Source organism: Salmo trutta, chromosome 16 (assembly GCF_901001165.1).
Source record: "Salmo trutta chromosome 16, fSalTru1.1, whole genome shotgun sequence".
NCBI lineage: Eukaryota > Metazoa > Chordata > Actinopteri > Salmoniformes > Salmonidae > Salmo > Salmo trutta.
Window position 1 is genome coordinate 1,328,552 of NC_042972.1, and position 22,757 is coordinate 1,351,308.

General features: G+C 42.3%; 1 protein-coding gene across 1 annotated transcript; it reads right to left on the bottom strand.

Moving 5' to 3' along the window:
• Window positions 1-1,139: 1,139 nt before the first annotated feature.
• On the bottom strand, window positions 1,140-21,047 carry LOC115151156 (probable E3 ubiquitin-protein ligase MID2). The gene is made up of 7 exons (XM_029695168.1): window positions 20,871-21,047; window positions 20,059-20,217; window positions 15,537-15,707; window positions 11,305-11,499; window positions 5,069-5,161; window positions 1,507-1,664; window positions 1,140-1,332 (listed from the first exon to the last, which is right to left on the bottom strand). The coding sequence occupies exons 1-7, from the start codon at window positions 21,045-21,047 to the stop codon at window positions 1,140-1,142; spliced, it is 1,146 nt and encodes a 381-aa protein (XP_029551028.1).
• Window positions 21,048-22,757: the final 1,710 nt, after the last annotated feature.

Consider the following 22,757-nt stretch of genomic DNA (forward strand, 5'->3'; position numbering starts at 1 on the left):
AATTGGGTACGTTTTTCATCCGGCCGTGAAAATACTGCCCCCTAGCCCAGACAGGTTTTAAAATGTTCAAAATTCTTGAAATTTTCCGGATTGACTGACCATGTCTTAAAGTAATGATGGACTGTCGTTTCTCTTTGCTTATTTGAGCTGTTCTTGCCATAATATGGACTTGGTCTTTTACCAAATAGGGCTATCTTCTGTATACCGCCCCTACCTTGTCACAACACAACTGACTGTCTCAAATGTATTAAGAAGGAAAGAAATTCCACAAATTAACTTTTAACAAGGCACACCTGTTAATTGAAATGCTTTCCAGGTGACTACCTCATTAAGCTGGTTGAGAGAATGCCAAGAGTGTGCAAAGCTGTAATCAAGGCAAAGGGTGGCTACTTTGAAGAATCTCAAATATAAAATACATTTTGATTTGTTTAACACTTTTTTTGGTTACTATATGATTCCATATGTGTTATTTCATAGTTTTGATGTCTTCACTATTATTCTACAATGTAGAATAGAAAAACCATGGAATGAGTAGATGTGTCCAAACTTTTGACTGGTACTGTAGATCGATCATTTGGGCTCCCGTGTGACGCAGCAGTCTGAGGCACTGCATCTCAGTGCAAGAGGCGTTACTACAGTCCCTGGTTCGAATCCCATAGGGCGGCGCTCAATTGGCCCATCGTCGTCAGGTTTGGCCGGGGTAAGACGTCATCGTAAATAAGAATTTGTCTGACTTACCTAGTTAAGTAAAGGTTAAAAAAAATATATAAAAAATCTGGAAAACTAAAGCAGCCCAACACCTATGGGTGCCAATATAGCTAAGATGGTTTCTTTGACAGTTTGCTTGTTGTATAGCATTACTATTAGACAAAGGCTCATACATGCTTACAACATGTTATGGAGTTTTACCAAGTGTCACTGGTATGATGAATTGACAGTGATAACTAAACTGACACATGAGGTTTCCTCTACGGCCACCAGGGGGAGCTATGACACAAACAGATTTAATTTAAAAGGTACTGAATTGCCATTTGATGAATTCCAGGAAGAAAAGGGACAGAGACCGTTTGACGAAATAGAGATAGTGTATTTAATATCTCTTGTCTGACAACTGGAAATATTTGTCGTATACTGAATTCTCAAGCTTTCTGTTTGCTGCTTTCTCCGGTGGTCCCTTCCTCTTCAGGAGTGCTGTGTATCTCACAGCTGAGGCAGGCGTCAGAGTCTGAGTCATCTGAGTCGTCCTTGCCCTGCTCCGCCAGGGAGGCTGTCTTGGTCAGCATCACGTCCAAACTCCTGTAGGCCATCGGGTCAAAGCTGGTCCGCCCAGACCTGATAGTGCGAGAGCGAGAGAAAGAAATTTGTATTTACTGCACAATTTAAAAGCATTACAGAGTATCACTGGCAGGGAGGTGGAACTATTTGAAACAATTCACACATTTTAATATATGAATAAAACAAACGACAATTATAAATTCAAACACATATTTTCTTCTTATTCTGTACCTCCAGGCATTGAGGTCCTGAGAGATGTTCTTGACCAGGCTCTTCCCTCTCACGGTGCCCATCCTGCGGATGTCAATGCCGGACATCAGGTCCTCTACGTACTGACCCAGGGAGATGGACTCTCTATACTGGGCTGACCAGTCCACTGGCTCCAGGACCTGCTCCAGGTACAAAAATACAAAATACATTGTGGTCCTGTATGGCCTGCAATGCCTGGGTTGCCATAGCGCCCGCCATATGTAAAATGTATACACACATGACTATAAATGCTTTGGATTGAAGTGTCTGCCAAAAGGCAAAAACTGGTTGAATCAATATTTTTTCCACGTCATTTCAAACCCAAAATTCAATTTGATGACTTTGAATCTATGTGGAAAACTGATTGGATTTGCAAAAAGTAATCAACATTAGGGTATTAGGGGAATGGCGGCCATTTTACGGGCTCCTGACCAATAATTGTGCTATTTTGTGTATTTTTTGGCGTTTATCGTAACTTTTTTGTTTGTTTGTTGTAGATAATATTTCCGCCATCATTTCCTATGACTGAAAAGCGCTTCTTGATCACTAACCTGAAATTTGGATGAAGACTTCTACTTCAATGAGGCAAAAGACGTTGATTATTATATACACTCGGAGAGTGGATAAACCACCTCTACCCTCCATTCTATTGGCGAACGTACAATCACTGGAGAATAAACTAGATGAGCTCCGTTCGAGACTATCCTATCAACATGATTTGAAGACCTGTAATATGTTTCTCCCAGTCGTGGCTGAACAAGGACATAGTAAATATAAATCTAGATGGTTTTTCTATACATCGGCAGGACAGAACGGTGGCGTCGAGGAAGCTCGTGTGTGTCTCTTTGTTAACAACCGCTGGTGCGCTAATATTAAAATCTGGAGGTTCTGCTCACCCGAGTTAGATTACCTCATGATAAGCTGTAAAGTTTATGTTTTTCGAAGCTGTCTATTTACAACCACAAACACTCAACGAACTGTATAAGTGCATCAACAATGTCGTCCCCACAGTGACCGTACGTACATATCCCAACCAGAAGACATGGATTACAGGCAACAACCACACTGAGCTAAAGGCTAGATCTGCCACTTTTAAAGAGTGGGACACTAATCCGAACGGTTATAAGAAATCCTGCTATGCCCTCCAATGCACCATCAAACAGGCAAAGCGTCAATACAGGATCAAGATCAAATCCTACTACACCAGCTCTGAAGCTCATCAAATGTGCCTAGGCTTGCAAACTATCACGGATTACAAAGGGAAACCCAGCCACAAGCTGACCAGTGACGTGAGCCGACCAGACAAGCTAAATACCTTCTGTGTTTGCTTCAAAGCTAACAACACTGAACCATGCATGAGAGCACCAGCTGTTCTGAACGACTGTGATCGTGCACTCAGTATCCGATTTGAGTAAGACCTTTAAACGTGTTAACATTCACAAGGCCGCAGTACCAGACAGATTACCAGGACGCATACTCAGAGCATGCTCTGATCAACTGGCAAGTGTCTTCACTGACATTTTAAACTCTCCCTGTAATATCTACATGTTTCAAGTAGACCACCATAGTCCCTGTGCCCAAGACCGCCAAGGTAACCTGTCTAAATGAATATTGTAGCGTTCACATCTGTAAATGTGAGAATGCTGTTCATTGACTACAGCTCAGCGTTCAACACCATAGTGCCTTCCAAGCTCATCACTAAACTATGGTCCCCTCCCTCTGCAACTGGATCCTGGACTTCCTGATGGGCCGCCCCCAGGTGGTGAGGGTAGGCAACAACACATCCACCACACTCAACACGGGAGCCCCTCAGGGGTGTGTGCTCAGTCCCCTCCTGTACTCTCTGGTCACCCACGACTGCGTGGCACGACTCCAACACCATCATCATTAAGTTTGCCAACAACACAATGGTGATAGGTCAGAGTTTTTATATATATATATATATTTTTTTTTTTATATATATATATATTTTTAAGTAAACTTTATTTAACTAGGCAAGTCAGTTAAGAACAAATTCTTATTTTCAATGACGGCCTAGGAACAGGAACTTGTTCAGGGGCAGAATGACAGACTTTTTACTTGTCAGCTTGAGGATTCGATCTAGCTACCCATCGGTTACAAGTCCAACGCTCTAACCACTAGGCTACCTGCCGCCTCGATTATTGACGAAGATGAGAGAGGTCAGAGACTGGAAAGTGTGGTGCCAGGACAACAACCTTTCCCTCAATGTCAGGAAACGGAAGGCTGAGCATGCCTCAGCAGGCTGAAAAGATTTGGCATCCTCAAAAGTTCTACAGCTGCACCATTGAGAGCATCTTGACTGGATGCATCACCACTTGGTATGGCAACTGCTTGACATCTGACCGCAAGGCGCTACAGAGGGTAGTGCGTACAGCCCATTACATCACTAGGTAATGGTGATGTAATGTCATCCAGGACCTTTATACCAGGTGGTGCCAGAGGAAAGCCCTAAAAATTGTCAAAGACTGTTCTCTCTGTTACCGCAAGGCAAGCGGTACCGGTGGCCATTTGATTAATTGTTCATTAGTCTTATGGCTTGGGGGTAGAAGTTGTTAAGGAGCCTTTTGGTCCTAGACTTGGCGCTCTGGTACATATACCTCAACAACCCTGTACCCTGCACATCAACTCTGTACTGGCACCCCATGTATAAAGCCAAGTTATCATGGACTCTGTACTGGTACCCCGTGTATATAGCCAAGTTATCATGGACTCTGTACTGGTACCCCGTGTATATAGCCAAGTTATCATGGACTCTGTACTGGTACCCCATGTATATAGCCTAGTTATCATGGACTCTGTACTGGTACCCCATGTATATAGCCTAGTTATCATGGACTCTGTACTGGTACCCCATGTATATAGCCTAGTTATCATGGACTCTGTACTGGTACCCCATGTATATAGCCTAGTTATCATGGACTCTGTACTGGTACCCCGTGTATATAGCCTAGTTATCATGGATCATTTTAAAAGGCTAATTGATCATTAGAAAACCTTTTGCAATTATTTTAGCACAGCTGACAACTTGTGCTGATTAAAGAAGCAATAAAACTGGTCTTCTTTAGTCTAGTTGAGTATCTGGAGCATCAACATTTGTGAGTTCGATTACAGGCTCAAAATGGCCAGAAACAAAGAACTTTCTTCTGAAACTCGTCAGTCTATTCTTGTTCCGAGAAATGAAGGCTATTCCATGCGAGAAATTGCCAAGAAACTGAAGATCTGGTACAACGCCGTATACTACTCCCTTCACAGAACAGGGCAAACTGGCTCTAACCAGAATAGAAAGAGGAGTGGGAGGCCCCGGTGCACAACTGAGCAAGAGGACAAGCACATTAGTGTATCTAGTTTGAGAAACAGACGCCTCACAAGTCCTCAACTGGATATTGAACTGTGCCTAGTGGGTTATTTCCAAAGGGGTCTTCTGGTCAAACAGAATAACATCTATTGATTTAAGAACAACAGACTGGTCTACTGAGGCTAAATGATGATGATGATGAAAAGACCAGAACATGCCATTCATTACCTTCTCAGCCTCTCTGTGCAGACGCCTCTCCCCCTTCAGGAAGTCAACAGGGCTCTTACTGGCATCTACATGTTTCTTCATCTCAGTGTGGACCTTGAATGAATTCATGCATTTGATTAGATTATTGTAACAGGATATATCTTTATACTTTTGCCAACATATTTTGGTGTTCTGTTGTTATGTGTCTTGTATGTAACAATTCATCAACACACATGAAGTGAATTGAATTTCCAAGAAAGATAAGGTAACAGTGGATGCAATATATTTAATACAGGTTTGATACAATACCAGCTGCAACAAGGGAATAACACACAGTTCTGTTATTTCAGCAAAATTGTTTTTTTATAACTAACCCAAGATAGACCACAGCCTGTCGTTTCCAATGACAGCAAATTAATCATAGTGGGCAGAACAAACAAGGAGGTGGGCAGAGCCAAGCACGAGCTAGCGAGATCGTATTGGTGCGTTCTATCATGTATTTGCATATTTCTGTTAGGGAACGTCTACTCTGTGAAATGCGCTGTGTGCAATAACTCAATTCGCCGTTGCACTCCTTCTAAACAACACAATTTAAAAAAAAAAACTTCTGCAAAGAGTAAAGTCTACAAAACGCAGTCCACTCAGTTTGTTACAGATTATGGAGATCAACTCTTCATTGATGAGAAAATTAGCAGTATGTCGGCCAAAAAAATCCATCTTCTTCCACTGCCGGCCACTAGGCTTCCTTTCATCACCAAATTTGGTAGTGAAATGCAATCAGGATATTCACATTTCTACATCAGGTGAAATATCTGTCTCGTTGTTCTATCTATTTCTATTTTGCCTCCCTATCTGTGCTTCAGCTCCACTATAAGGGTCAGAGTAGTGCAGAAGATGTCGCACGCTGAGGCAGTGAAGAAAGTATGGGTGATAGATGGATCAAGGGTGAGGGATTCTGAGAGGATCCCTGTGAATAGTAGATCAGAACAGAGGGATCGGCCAATGAGTGATATACAGTACCAGTCAAAGTTTGGACACACCTATTCATTCCAGGGTTGTTCTTTATTTTCTTTTTACTATTTTCTACATAATAGAATAATAATAATTCTAGAATAATAGTGAAGACATCAAAACTAAAAAATAACACATATGGAATCATGTAGTAACCAAAATAGTGTTAAACAAATTCAAATATTTTAGATTCCTCAAAGTAGCCACCCTTTGCCTTGATGACAGCTTTTGCACTCTTGGCATTCTCTCAACCAGCTTCATGAGGTAGTCACCTGGAATGCATTTCAATTAACAGGTGTGCCTTGTTAACCTGTTGGGGGTAGGGGGCAGTATTTACACGGCCGGATAAAAAACGTACCCGATTTAATCTGGTTATTACTACTGCCCAGAAACTAGAATATGCATATAATTATTGGCTTTGGATAGAAAACACCCTAAAGTTTCTAAAACTGTTTGAATGGTGTCTGTGAGTATAACAGAACTCATATGGCAGGCAAAAACCTGAGAAGATTCCTTACAGGAAGTGGCCTGTCTGACCATTCCTTGAGCTTCTTGCCTCTGTTTATTGAAGACTGAGGATCTTTGCTGTAACGTGACACTTCCTACGGCTCCCATAGGCTCTCAGAAGGCGGGAAAAAGCTGAATGATGTCATTCCAGCCCCAGGCTGAAACACATTTGCGCTTTTGGCAAGTGGCCGATCAGAGGACAATGGGCTTAGGCGCGTGCACGAGTCGACCCCATGCTTTATTTTCTTTCGTCTTTTTACCTAAACGCAGATTCCCGGTCGGAATATTATATATTATAATATTATAGCTTTTTTATGAGAAAAATGGCATAAAAATGTATTTTAAACAGCGGTTGACATGCTTCAAAGTACGGTAATGGAATATTTCGATTTTTTTTGTCACGAAATGTGTCGTGCTCGTCACCCTTCTTTACCATTCAGATAGTGTCTTGAACGCACGAACAAAACGCCGCTGTTTGGATATAACTATGGATTATTTGGGACCAAACCAACATTTGTTATTGAAGTAGAAGTCCTGGGAGTGCATTCTGACGAAGAACACCAAAGGTAATAACATTTTTCTTATAGTAAATCTGACTTTGGTGAGTGCTAAACTTGCTGGGTGTCTAAAAAGCTAGCCCTGTGATGCCGGGCTATCTACTTAGAATATTGCAAAATGTGCTTTCACCGAAAAGCTATTTTAAAATCGGACATATCGAGTGCATAGAGGAGTTCTGTATCTATAATTCTTAAAATAATTGTTATGCTTTTTGTGAACGTTTATCGTGAGTAATTTAGTAAAATTTAGTAAATTCACCGGAAGTTTGCGGGGGGTATGCTAGTTCTGAACGTCACATGCTAATGTAAAAAGCTGGTTTTTGATATAAATATGAACTTGATTGAACAAAACATGCATGTATTGTATAACATAATGTCCTAGGTGTGTCATCTGATGAAGATCATCAAAGGTTAGTGCTGCATTTAGCTGTGGTTTTGGTTTTTGTGACATTATATGCTAGCTTGAAAAATGGGTGTCTGATTATTTCTGGCTGGGTACTCTGCTGACATAATCTAATGTTTTGCTTTCGTTGTAAAGCCTTTTTGAAATCGGACAGTGTGGTTAGATTAATGAGAGTCTTAATGGTGTAAAATAGTCATATGTTTGAGAAATTGAAGTAATAGCATTTCTAAGGTATTTGAATAACGCGCCACAGGATTCCACTGGCTGTTACGTAGGTGGGACGATTTCGTCCCGCCGACCCTAGAGAGGTTAAAAGTTAATTTTTGGAATTTCTTTCCTCCTTAATGCGTTTGAGCCAATCAGTTGTCTTGTGACAAGGTAGGGTTGGTATACAGAAGATAGCCCTATTTGGTCAAAGACCAAGTCCATATTATGGCAAGTACAGCTCAAAAAAGCAAAGAGGAAAGACAGTCCATCATTACTTTAAGACATGAAGATCAGTCAATCCGGAGAATTTCAAGAACTTTGAAAGTTTCTTCAAGTGCAGTCGCAAAAAAACATCAAGTGTTATGATGAAACTGGTTCTCATGAGGACCGCCACAGGAATGGAAGACCCAGAGTTACCTCTGCTGCAGAGGATAAGTTCATTAGAGTTACCAGCCTCATGAGGACCTCCACAGGAGAGGAAGACCCAGAGTTACCTCTGCTGCAGAGGATAAGTTCATTAGAGTTACCAGCCTCATGAGGACCTCCACAGGAAAGGAAGACCCAGAGTTCCCTCTGCTGCAGAGGATGAGTTCATTAGAGTTACCTGCACCTCAAAAATGCAGCCCAAATAAATGTGTCACAGAGGTAACTCTTAACATAATTAGATGCCAACTGCCGTTAAACTCCACCGAAGAAGACTGTGTCAATGTGACTTCTACCAGCTACACAGACCACGTTGTTCAGAGAGGAGCGGAGGGGGAGAGCATCTTTACTCTATTTTTATACTCACTGGTATAAACTACTAGGTATCTGTACTTTACTTCACTACATTTTCTAAAGAAAATGATGTACTTTTTACTCCATACATTTTCCCTGACACCCAAAAGTACTCCATTACATTTTGAATGCTTAGCAGGACAGGAAAATGGGCCAATTCACACACTTATCAAGAGGACATCCCTGGTCATCCCTACTGCCTCTGATCTGGAGGACTCACTAAACAGAGAACATCCCTGGTCATCCCTACTGCCTCTGATCTGGAGGACTCACTAAACACACATGCCTCTTTGTAAATGATGTCTGAGTGTTGGAGTGTGCCCCTGGCTATCTGTAAATACATTTTTAAAAAACACATTGTGCTGTCTGCTTAATATAAGGAATTTTAAATGATTTTGATACTTAAGTATATTTTAGCAATTTATTTACTTTTGATACTTCAGTATATTTAAAACCAAATACTTTTAGACTTTTACTCAAGTAGTATTTTACTGGGGGACTTTTCTATTAGTGTATCTTTACTTTTACTCAATAAGTATTTTACTTGTCATTTTCTATTAATGTATTTTTACTACTGTACCATATTCATCCATTATGTAAAGCTTTGTTCCAGGTTTTCCCTAAGTGCCTCTTAAATTATTGCTAGTGGTTGTACTACATAGTTATCCTTTTATTACACATGTTGTTTTTGTTTACATTGTGAACATAGTCAATGTAGCTAGCTAGAGTTTTCTGCTAGATAGTAGCTTCTTGACTTCATCTATTGGAGGCCATAGCCAGTGGTGCCTATTGGAGGCCACAGCCAGTGGTGCCTATTGGAGGCCACAGCCAGTGGTGCCTATTGGAGGTCACAGCCAGTGGTGCCTATTGGAGGTCACAGCCAGTGGTGTCTATTGGAGGTCACAGCCAGTGGTGTCTATTGGAGGCCACAGCCAGTGGTGCCTATTGGAGGTCACAGCCAGTGGTGTCTATTGGAGGCCACAGCCAGTGGTGCCTATTGGAGGCCACAGCCAGTGGTGCCTATTGGAGGCCACAGCCAGTGGTGCCTATTGGAGGCCACAGCCAGTGGTGCCTATTGGAGGCCACAGCCAGTGGTGCCTATTGGAGGCCACAGCCAGTGGTGTCTATTGGAGGCCACAGCCAGTGGTGCCTATTGGAGGTCACAGCCAGTGGTGTCTATTGGAGGCCACAGCCAGTGGTGCCTATTGGAGGCCACAGCCAGTGGTGCCTATTGGAGGCCACAGCCAGTGGTGCCTATTGGAGGTCACAGCCAGTGGTGCCTATTGGAGGTCACAGCCAGTGGTGTCTATTGGAGGCCACAGCCAGTGGTGCCTATTGGAGGTCACAGCCAGTGGTGTCTATTGGAGGCCACAGCCAGTGGTGCCTATTGGAGGCCACAGCCAGTGGTGCCTATTGGAGGCCACAGCCAGTGGTGCCTATTGGAGGCCACAGCCAGTGGTGCCTATTGGAGGCCACAGCCAGTGGTGCCTATTGGAGGCACAGCCAGTGGAGTCTATTGGAGGCCACAGCCAGTGGTGCCTATTGGAGGTCACAGCCAGTGGTGTCTATTGGAGGCCACAGCCAGTGGTGCCTATTGGAGGCCACAGCCAGTGGTGCCTATTGGAGGCCACAGCCAGTGGTGCCTATTGGAGGCTACAGCCAGTGGTGCCTATTGGAGGCAGCAGCCAGTGGTGCCTATTGGAGGTCACAGCCAGTGGTGTCTATTGGAGGCCACAGCCAGTGGTGCCTATTGGAGGTCACAGCCAGTGGTGCCTATTGGAGGCCACAGCCAGTGGTGTGTCCACATACTTTTTGTGTGTCCACATACTTTTTGTCATGTAGTGTAGATAGATAGATAGTATAATTGCACATTATGGGGTATTGTGTATAGGCCGGTGACCAAAATGTTTAGTTTAATTTAATACATTTTAAATTCAGGCTAACAAAACAAAATGTGGAAAAAGTAAAGGGGTGTGAATAGTAAAATTGATTAAATGAAAAAGTTTGTGTCACTGGAATTATGTTATTAGACATTTTTAGAAATTAATTAATAATAAGTATTCAACCCCTTTGTTATGTCAAGCCTAAATAAGTTCAGGAGTAAAAATGTGCTTTACAAGTCACATAATAAGTTGCATGGACTCACTCTGTTTAATAATAGTGTTTAACATGATTTATGAATGACTACCTCATCTCTGTACCCCACACATACAATTATCTGTAAGAGCTCTGTCGAGCAGTGAATTTTAAACACAGATTCAACCACAAAGACCAGGGAGGTTTTCCAATGCCTTGCAAAGAAGGGCAAATATTGGTAGATGGGTAAAAATATATAAAGCAGACATTGAATATCCCTTTGAGCATGGTGAAGTTATTAATTACACTTTGGATGGTGTATCAATACACACAGTCACTACAAAGATACAGGCGTCCTTCCTAACTCAGTTGCCGGAGAGGAAGGAAACTGCTCAGGGATTTCACCGTGAGGCCAATGGTGACTTTAAAACAGCTACAGGGTTTAATGGCTGTGATATGAGAACAGAGGATGAATCAACAACATTCTAGTTACTCCACAATACTAAACCAATTACAGAGTAAACAAAAACATATATTGGTTACTACATGATTCCATATGTGTAATTTCATAGTTTTGATGTCTTCAATATTATTTTACAATGTAGTCAATAGTAAAAAATAAAGAAAAACCTTTGAATGAGGAGGTGTTTCCAAACTTTTGACTGGTACTGTACATCCTGTAGGATCCGAAAATAACTCAAACGTGTTATTATCCTCACCTTCTGGGGAGCGCTGAGCTCGTCCATTCCATCCTGGAGGCAACGGCACCTCATGGAGCACTCTGTGTGGACCTTCATGACCATGTGGCTCACTTTCATCTGGATCTCCCAGATCAGACTGTCTCCCAGCTTCTTCAGGAAAGCCTCAATGTCCTTAGAGGATGAGAGGAGGTCCTGCTTCTGGCCAACCAAACCCTACAGAGAGAGATGGGCCAGTTCAACATAGAGACTATAACCCTACAGAGAGAGATACAGAGATGGGCCAGTTCAACATAGAGACTATAACCCTACAGAGAGAGATGGGCCAGTTCAACATAGAGACTATAACCCTACAGAGAGAGATGGGCCAGTTCAACATAGAGACTATAACCCTACAGAGAGAGATGGGACAGTTCAACATAGAGACTATAACCCTACAGAGAGAGATGGGCCAGTTCAACATAGAGACTATAACCCTTGGAGGAGGAGAGGAGGACCTGCTTCTGGCCCAGCAGACCCTACAGAGTAACACAGAGAGGACTGTCAGCTAATCTCTGATTTACACTGGGTCGTACTCGTTAGTGCACACCGTAGCAAAACGTTTTGGAACGGAAAATGTTTTGCAATGAAAATGAGTTTCTTATTGGATGAGTTAATTTTCTTCCAACTGGTTTGTAGTGAATACGACCCTGATGCGATCCATTTCTGTTTGAAGTAATCTATTAAATCCAATCAAAGTTTGTCACATGCGTCAAATAAAACAGGTGTAGACTTTACCGTGAAATGCTTACTAACGAGCCCTTTCCCAACAATGCAGAGTTAAAAAGTAAGAACAATTTGCAAAAAAAAGGAAATAGTTAAACAAAAAAATAACAACTATATACAGGAAGTACCAGGTAGTACCAGGTAGTAATGAGGCTATATACAGGAGGTACCAGGTAGTAATGAGGCTATATGCAGGAAGTACCAATACTGAATCAATGTGCAGGGGTACCAGGTAGTAATGAGGCTATATACAGGAAGTACCAATACTGAATCAATGTGCAGGGTACCAGGTAGTAATGAGGCTATATACAGGAAGTACCAGTTAGTAAGGAGGCTATATACAAGGAGTATCAGGTAGTAATGAGGCTATATGCAGGAGCAGTGGCTTCTTCCTTGCTGAGCGGCCTTTCAGGTTATGTCGATATAGGACTTGTTTTATTGTGGATATAGATACTTTTGTACCTGTTTCCTCCAGCATCTTCACAAGGTCCTTTGCTGTTTTTCTGGGATTGATTTGCATGTTTTGCACCAAAGTACGTTCATCTCTAGGAGACAGAACGCATCTCCTTCCTGAGCTGTATAAAAAAACAAACACTGTATTCTGAAAACTATCATAGGTTTCTACAGATGATGCAATCTCTATTGCACTCCACACTGCCCTTTCCCACCTGAACAAAAGGAACACTTATGTGAGAATGCTATTCATTGACTACAGCTCAGCGTTCAACACCATTGTGCCCTCAAAGCTCATCACTAAGCTAAAGATCCTGGGACTAAACACCTCCCTCTGCAACTGGATCCTGGACTTCCTGACGAGCCGCCCCCAGGTGGTAAGGGTAGGTAACAACACATCTGCCATGCTGATCCTCAACACTGGAGCCCCTCAGGGGTGAAAGCTCAGTCCCCTCCTGTACTCCCTGTTCACCCATGACTGCACGGCCAAACACGACTCCAACACCATCATTAAGTTTGACGATGACACAACAGTGGTAGGCCTGATCACAGACAACGATGAGACAGCCTATAGGGAGGAGGTCAGAGACCTGGCCATGTGGTGCCAGGACAACAACCTCTCCCTCAACGTGATCAAGACTAAGGAGATGATTGTGGACTACAGGAAAAGGAGGACCGTGCACGCCCCCATTCTCATCGACGGGACTGTAGTGGAGCAGGTTGAGAGCTTCAAGTCCCTTGGTGTCCAGATCACCAACAAACTATCATGGTCCAAGCACACCAAGACAGTCGTGAAGAGGGCACAACAAAGCCTATTCTCCCTCAGGAGACTGAAAAGATTTGACATGGGTCCTCAGATCCTCAAAAGGTTCTACAGCTGCACCATTGAGAGCATCCTGACTGGTTGCATCACTGCTTGGTATGGCAACTGCTCGGCCTCCGCCCACAAGGCACTACAGAGGGTAGTGCGTACAGCCCAGTACATCACTGGGGCCAAGCTTCCTGCCATCCAGGACCTCTATACCAGGCGGTGTCAGAGGAAGGCCCTAAAAATTGTCAAAGACTCCAGCCACCCTAGTCATAGACTGTTCTCTCTGCTACCAAACGGCAAGCAATACCGGAGCACCAAGTCTTGGTCCAAGAGGCTTCTAAACAGCTTCTACCCCCAAGCCATAAGACTCCTGAACAGCTAATCAAATGGCCACCCAGACTATTTGCATTACTTATCTATTTTTTTATTATTTTTCTTAAAACAGCATTGTTGGTTAATTAAGGGCTTGTAAGTAAGCATTACACTATAAGGTCTACACCTGTTGTATTCACTATAAGGTCTACACCTGTTGTATTCAGCATTTCACTGCAAGGTCTACTACACCTGTTGTATTCAGCATTTCACTGTAAGGTCTACTACACCTGTTGTATTCAGCATTTCACTGTGAGGTCTACTACACCTGTTGTATTCAGCATTTCACTGTAAGGTCTACTACACCTGTTGTATTCAGCATTTCACTGTGAGGTCTACTACACCTGTTGTATTCAGCATTTCACTGTGAGGTCTACACCTGTTGTATTCAGCATTTCACTGTGAGGTCTACTACACCTGTTGTATTCAGCATTTCACTGTGAGGTCTACTACACCTGTTGTATTCAGCATTTCACTGTGAGGTCTACACCTGTTGTATTCAGCATTTCACTGTGAGGTCTACTACACCTGTTGTATTCAGCATTTCACTGTAAGGTCTACTACACCTGTTGTATTCAGCATTTCACTGTGAGGTCTACTACACCTGTTGTATTCAGCATTTCACTGTGAGGTCTACTACACCTGTTGTATTCAGCATTTCACTGTGAGGTCTACTACACCTGTTGTATTCAGCATTTCACTGTAAGGTCTACTACACCTGTTATATTCAGCATTTCACTGTAAGGTCTACTACACCTGTTGTATTCAGCATTTCACTGTAAGGTCTACTACACCTGTTGTATTCAGCATTTCACTGTAAGGTCTACTACACCTGTTGTATTCAGCATTTCACTGTGAGGTCTACTACACCTGTTGTATTCAGCATTTCACTGTAAGGTCTACTACACCTGTTGTATTCAGCATTTCACTGTGAGGTCTACTACACCTGTTGTATTCAGCATTTCACTGTAAGGTCTACACCTGTTGTATTCAGCATTTCACTGTAAGGTCTACTACACCTGTTGTATTCAGCATTTCACTGTGAGGTCTACTACACCTGTTGTATTCAGCATTTCACTGTGAGGTCTACTACACCTGTTGTATTCAGCATTTCACTGTAAGGTCTCCACCTGTTGTATTCGGCGCATGTGACAAATAACATTTGATTTGATTTGTACATTTGTAACCCCTGATTTTATTTTATTTTAGGTACTTTATCTTTTGTAATTCAATTCATGTGTAGTGTTTTTATTAAAATTTTTACTTCAATGTTATTTTATGTTTCTTCAGAGAAAATATGTGTATTGGTGTCCTATGTTTTTTTGTTGTTGTAATTTGAAATATATATATTTTTAAACGCAACCGAATGAAACGTAGCATATAGTCTATATCCTAATATTTTCAGTAACATATTATTTTTCCAGTAGTACAGGATTTTTCTCTCATTACTGCGTCCTCCTTAGCCACATTGAACAACATATTGCCACCGAGAATAAGTGCAGTAGAGTTGCTGACGTTATGCAAATTGTCCGGAAACGTGGAGGGAAAAACCCATCGGACTTGGTGTGAATGGTTTAGTTTGTCAAAATCGGAAATCTGTATTTATTTTCTGAATTCCTCTCCAATTTGACATATCTTAATTTGTATACTAGACTAATATTTAGAAGTAATAACGAATAATAATGAAATGCTACTGATAATAACGAAGTATTATAGTGAAGTTGCAGGGAAAAGCCAAGTATTTATTTTGAAAAGTGACAAGACAATCAGGATTCTCATGCAAAAAAATCTATATATATACACATTTCTCCCAACTACAGTCTTGTTATTTACCCCATCCAGGTAGACCTACCTCAATGCATTTTTTGTTTGCTTCATGTTTGTCCAGCAGACTCTTCATCTGTTTGGCGAAGCCCTCCTTTCTCTGCTCGTACACATCAAATAGCTTGGACACTACATGGGTGCTGTGGTGGCCGAACAGCTTACATCCTGCGCAGATCAATGTGTTATCCTGCAAACACACCTGGAAACAACCAGACAACAAAACCTTTACACATTTCAGTCATTTATCAGCGGCTCCCATCCGGAGTGACTTGGAGTTAGTAGTGTTTTATATATAAATAGGTAGTGTTTTATATATAGGTGCTGTTATATAGAGGTAGAGTTATATATATATATATGTAGTGTTTTATATATTTATTTATATATATATTTTATATATATATATATATATATATATATATATATATATATATATGAGGTAGTGTTATATAGAGGTAGAGTTATATATATATATATGTAGTGTTTTATATATTTATTTATATATATATATATATATATATATATATATATATATATATAGGTAGTGTTATCTAGAGGTAGTGGTTTATATAGAGGTAGTGTTATATAGAGGTAGAGTTATATATGTGACGACCCTCCCACTCTGTCTGCCGTATTCTCTCTTTGTTCTTGTTTCCTTATTAGGATGCCAGTGGGCGGAGTTGGAAGGGTCGTCCGCTACATGGGAAACACCTGGGCCAGGGTGTGTCCCAGGATAAAGGCACCTCTTCCACATTCATTGGGGAGACTCTCTCCACGCAGACACCTTGTTGTTTTTGGTTGTGCTAGTTGTGGTATCTAATAAATAGATATTTTTGATACTCCTTGTCTCCACGTTGTCTCCCTTTTGTTGCGAACTCTGAGCCGGTTCGTAACATAGATAGATATCTATCTATCTATCTATCTATCTATCTATCTAGAGGTAGTGTTATATATATATATATATACACTGCTCAAAAAAATAAAGGGAACACTTAAACAACACAATGTAACTCCAAGTCAATCACACTTCTGTGAAATCAAACTGTCAACTTAGGAAGCAACACTGATTGACAATACATTTCACATGCTGTTGTGCAAATGGAATAGACAACAGGTGGAAATTATAGGCAATAAGCAAGACACCCCCAATAAAGGAGTGGTTCTGCAGGTGGAGACCACAGACCACTTCTCAGTTCCTATGCTTCCTGGCTGATGTTTTGGTCACTTTTGAATGCTGGCGGTGCTTTCACTCTAGTGGTAGCATGAGACGGAGTCTACAACCCACACAAGTGGCTCAGGTAGTGTAGCTCATCCAGGATGGCACATCAATGCGAGCTGTGGCAAGAAGGTTTGCTGTGTCTGTCAGCGTAGTGTCCAGAGCATGGAGGCGCTACCAGGAGACAGGCCAGTACATCAGGAGACGTGGAGGAGGTCGTAGGAGGGCAACAACCCAGCAGCAGGACCGCTACCTCCGCCTTTGTGCAAGGAGGAGCAGGAGGAGCACTGCCAGAGCCCTGCAAAATGACCTCCAGCAGGCCACAAATGTGCATGTGTCTGCTCAAACGGTCAGAAACAGACTCCATGAGGGTGGTATGAGGGCCCGACGTCCACAGGTGGGGGTTGTGCTTACAGCCCAACACCGTGCAGGACGTTTGGCATTTGCCAGAGAACACCAAGATTGGCAAATTCGCCACTGGTGCCCTGTGCTCTTCACAGATGAAAGCAGGTTCACACTGAGCACATGTGACAGACGTGACAGTCTGGAGACGCCGTGGAGAACGTTCTGCTGCCTGCAACATCCTCCAGCATGACCGGTTTGGCGGTGGGTCAGTCATGGTGTGGGGTAGCATTTCTTTGGGGGGCCGCACAGCCCTCCATGTGCTCGCCAGAGGTAGCCTGACTGCCATTAGGTACCGAGATGAGATCCTCAGACCCCTTGTGAGACCATATGCTGGTGCGGTTGGCCCTGGGTTCCTCCTAATGCAAGACAATGCTAGACCTCATGTGGCTGGAGTGTGTCAGCAGTTCCTGCAAGAGGAAGGCATTGATGCTATGGACTGGCCCGCCCGTTCCCCAGACCTGAATCCAATTGAGCACATCTGGGACATCATGTCTCGCTCCATCCACCAACGCCACGTTGCACCACAGACTGTCCAGGAGTTGGCGGATGCGTTAGTCCAGGTCTGGGAGGAGATCCCTCAGGAGACCATCCTCCACCTCATCAGGAGCATGCCCAGGCGTTGTAGGGAGGTCATACAGGCACGTGGAGGCCACACACACTACTGAGCCTCATTTTGACTTGTTTTAAGGACATTACATCAAAGTTGGATCAGCCTGTAGTGTGGTTTTCCACTTTAATTTTGAGTGTGACTCCAAATCCAGACCTCCATGGGTTGATAAATTGGATTTCCATTGATATTTTTGTGTGATTTTGTTGTCAGCACATTCAACTATGTAAAGAATTTTTTTTTGAATAAGATTAATTCATTCATTTAAATCTAGGATGTGTTATTTTAGTGTTCCCTTTATTTTTTTGAGCAGTGTATATATACACACATACCTAGAGGAAGTGTAGTGTTTTACATAGAGATAGTGTTTTACATAGAGGTAGTGTTATATATAGAGGTAGTGTTATATATAGGGGTAGTGTTATATATATATATATAGAGGTAGTGTTTTATATAGAGGTAGTGTTTTACATAGAGGTAGTGTTATATATAGAGGTAGTGTTATATATAGGGGTAGTGTTATATATAGGGGTAGTGTTATATAGAGGGGTAGTGTTTTATATAGGGGTAGTGTTATATATAGGGGTAGTGTTATATATAGAGGTAGTGTTATATATAGAGGTAGTGTTATATATAGGGGTAGTGTTATATATATATATATAGAGGTAGTGTTTTATATAGAGGTAGTGTTTTATATAGGGGTAGTGTTATATATATATATATATATATATAGAGGTAGTGTTTTATATAGAGGTAGTGTTTTACATAGAGGTAGTGTTATATATAGGGGTAGTGTTATATATAGGGGTAGTGTTATATAGAGGGGTAGTGTTATATATAGAGGTAGTGTTATATATATATATATATATAGAGGTAGTGTTATATAGAGCATCATGTTGTGGGGGTGCTTTGCTCTTAGAAAGGAAGCCACCTTTCCAAAAAGTCAGTTTGTCAAAATTTCTGCCCTGCTAGAGCTGCCCCCGGTCAACTGTAAGTGCTGTTATTGTGAAGTGGGAATGTCTAGGAGCAACAACGGTTCAGCCGCGAAGTGGTAGGCCACACAAGCTCACAGAACAGGACCGCTGAGTGCTGAAGCGCGTAGAGCATAAAAATAGTATGTCCTCGGTTGCAACACTCACCGAGTTCCAAACTGCCTCTGGAAGCAACGTCAGCACAAGAGCTGTTCGTCGGGACCTTCATGAAATGAGTTTCCATGGCCGAGCAGCCACATACAAGCCTAAGATCACCATGTGCAATGCCAAGGGTCGGCTGGAGTGGTGTAACGCTCGCAGCCATTGGACTCTGGAGCAGTGGAAACGCGTTCTCTGGAGTGATGAATCACGCTTCACCATCTGGCACTCTGACGGAAGAATCTGGGTTTGGCGGATGCCAGGAGAACGCTACCTGCCCCAATGCATAGTGCCAACTGTGAGGTTTGGTGGAGGAGGAATAATGGTCTGGGGCTGTTTTTCATGGTTCGGGCCCCTTAGTTCCAACGAAGGGAAATCTTAACGCTACAGAATACAATGACATTCTAGACAATTCTGTGCTTCCAACTTTGTGGCAACAGTTTGGGGAAGGCCATTTCCTATTTCAGCATGACAATGCCCCCATGCACAAAGCGAGGTCCATACAGAAATAGTTTTTTGAGATCGGTGTGGAAGAACTTGACTGGCCTACACAGAGCCCTGACCTCAACCATATCGAACACCTTTGGGATGAATTGGAACGCCGACTGCAAGACCAGGCATAATCGCCCAACATCAGTGCCCGACCTCACTAATGCTCTTGTGGCTGAATGGAAGCAAGTCCCCGCAGCAATGTTCCAACATCTAATGGAAAGCCTTCCCAGAAGAGTGGAGGCTGTTATAGCAGTAAAGAGGGGACCAACTCCATATTAATGACCATGATTTTGTAATGAGATGTTCAATGAGCAAACTTTTGGCCGTGTAGTGTACTGTATATATAGAGGCAGCCTATATGGTCTTGATCAGAACATTGTGTTCTCATACAATAGAAAATATGGTATAGTCCCAAATTACACTATTCCCTATGTGGAGCCCTATGAGCTCTGGTCAGATGTAGTGCATTATACAAGGGAATTAGTGTTGACTGAGAACACGTTCTCATTTACAGCAACGACCTGGAGAATAGTTACAGGGGAGAAGAAGGGAAATGAATGAGCCAATTATAAACTGGGGGTGATGAGATGGCCATGATGAGGGCCGGATTGGGAATTTAGCCTGGACACCGGGGTTAACACCCCTTACTCTTACGATAAGTCCCATGAAAGACATTTTGGATGAATGTGAACACTCAACATACCAGATTCATGATTTCATTATGATCAGGGCACATGAATTCCTTCAGAGCTTGCTGCTTAGCCTCGTTACTCTCGGTCCTTTCTTTCAGTATCGCCACAACGTTCTCAACAAACAGGTTCCTCTTCAAGCCGTTGAGTCCCTTGTCAGGTAAGATGTTCACCTACAATAGACAGGTTGTGTGGTTAGAAGTGCATGTTGTTGATTCATATCTTACATCACGGTGATTTGATTGGGCCAAATGTATAGGTTGTCAGATACTGTATGACCAAGGAAAGGGTGTGTGTTTACAGAGGACACTGGAGTAGGCAACAACAGGCATTATGGGAACAACAGGCATTATGGGAACAACACACATTATGGCAACAACAGGCATTATGGGAACAACAGGCCTTATGGGAACAACAGGCATTATGGGAACAACAGGCATTATGGGAACAACAGGCATTATGGGAACAACACACATTATGGCAACAACAGGCATTATGGGAACAACAGGCATTATGGCAACAACAGGCATTATGGGAACAACAGGCATTATGGGAACAACAGGCATTATGGGAACAACAGGCATTATGGGAACAACAGGCATTATGGCAACAACAGGCATTATGGGAACAACAGGCATTATGGGAACAACAGGCATTATGGGAACAACAGGCATTATGGCAACAACAGGCATTATGGGAACAACAGGCATTATGGGAACAACAGGCATTATGGCAACACATTGTGCATTACTTTTTGACCAATATTAGTGCACTATACTGGAACTATGGTACCATTTGGAAGAATAGAGACTGCAGCTTCTCCCACCTTTCTACACATGGGACAGATGAACTTGTCCTGGGGCTTGTTGCAGTTCTGGGCGATGAGGGTCTGGTGAATACACTTCTTGCAGTAGTTATGACTACAACACAACTCTATAACAGGTGGACTGAAGACGTCTAAACACACAGGACAGCTCAGCTCTTTACCTAGTTGGAGTTCCATTGTTAAAAAAAAACACTGCTAATAGATATCTGACCAGGCTGAAGCTTCAAGATGATCTGAGGAGAGGAAAGGTGCATTCCTAGAAGTATATGGTCCACGAAGGTTCCGGAATACGCCCGTCACTCATTGTTATGATTATGATTCTAGAATCCATAGAATCCATAGAATTCAATTATTTAGTCATTCTAATTCTATTGAAAGATGAACATAATGGTTTCCTAGCAACACACCATTGTCTAGATATTTTGCTAGGGGTTAGACAGCTCTTATCTGAAGGCCATCAGACTGGGAAACAGCCATCACTAACATTTGAGTGGCTGCTGCCAACATACTGACTCAAATCTCTAGCCACTTTAATAGTTAAAAATTGGATGTAATAAAAGCATCACTAGTCACTTTAAACAATGCTACTTTATATAATGTTTTCATACCCTACATTACTCATCTCATATGTATATACTGTACTCTATACCATCTACTGCATCTTGCCTATGCCGTTCGGCCATCACTCATTTATATATGTTTATGTACATATTCGTATTCATTCCTTTACACTTGTGTGTATTAGGTAGTTGTTGTGGAATTGGTAGATTACTGGTTAGATATTACTGCATGGTCGGAACTAGAAGCACAAGCATTTCGCTGCACTCGAATTAACATCTGCTAACCATGTGTATGTGACCAATAACATCTGCTAACCATGTGTATGTGACCAATAACATCTGCTAACCATGTGTATGTGACCAATAACATCTGCTAACCATGTGTATGGACCAATAACATCTGCTAACCATGTGTATGGACCAATAACATCTGCTAACATGTGTATGTGACCAATAGCATCTGCTAACATGTGTATGTGACCAATAACATCTGCTAACCATGTGTATGGACCAATACCATCTGCTAACCATGTGTATGTGACCAATAACATCTGCTAACCAGCATCTGCTAACCATGTGTATGTGACCAATAACATCTGCTAACCATGTGTATGTGACCAATAACATCTGCTAACCATGTGTATGTGACCAATAACATCTGCTAACCATGTGTATGGACCAATAACATCTGCTAACCATGTGTATGTGACCAATAACATCTGCTAACCATGTGTATGGACCAATAACATCTGCTAACCATGTGTATGGACCAATAACATCTGCTAACCATGTGTAGGTGACCAATAACATTTGATTTGATTTTTGACTGTACTTATGTGTGTCCCCAATGGAACCCTATTCCCTAAGCAGTGCACTACAATTGGGCCACAACAAAGCCTATTTTTAATACAATCAGTGTGAAATGATTTGAGTCCACACGCAGCATCACATGTTAAGTACATTTAATTTATTCATAAGGAATGTAACAATGATAAAAATAGTGCTTCTTCAACAGATAAATAGTACAACGTTGCTACAACGTACATCTGAAATCACCGTCCCTTTAATGAAGCTGCAGCTCCCGTCCCTTTAATGAAGCTGCAGCTCCCGTCCCTTTAATGAAGCTGCAGCTCCCGTCCCTTTAATGAAGCTGCAGCTCCCGTCCCTTTAATGAAGCTGCAGCTCCCGTCCCTTTAATGAAGCTGCAGCTCCCGTCCCTTTAATGAAGCTGCAGCTCCCGTCCCTTTAATGAAGCTGCAGCTCCAGTCCCTTTAACGAAGCTGCAGCTCCCGTCCCTTTAATGAAGCTGCAGCTCCCGTCCCTTTAA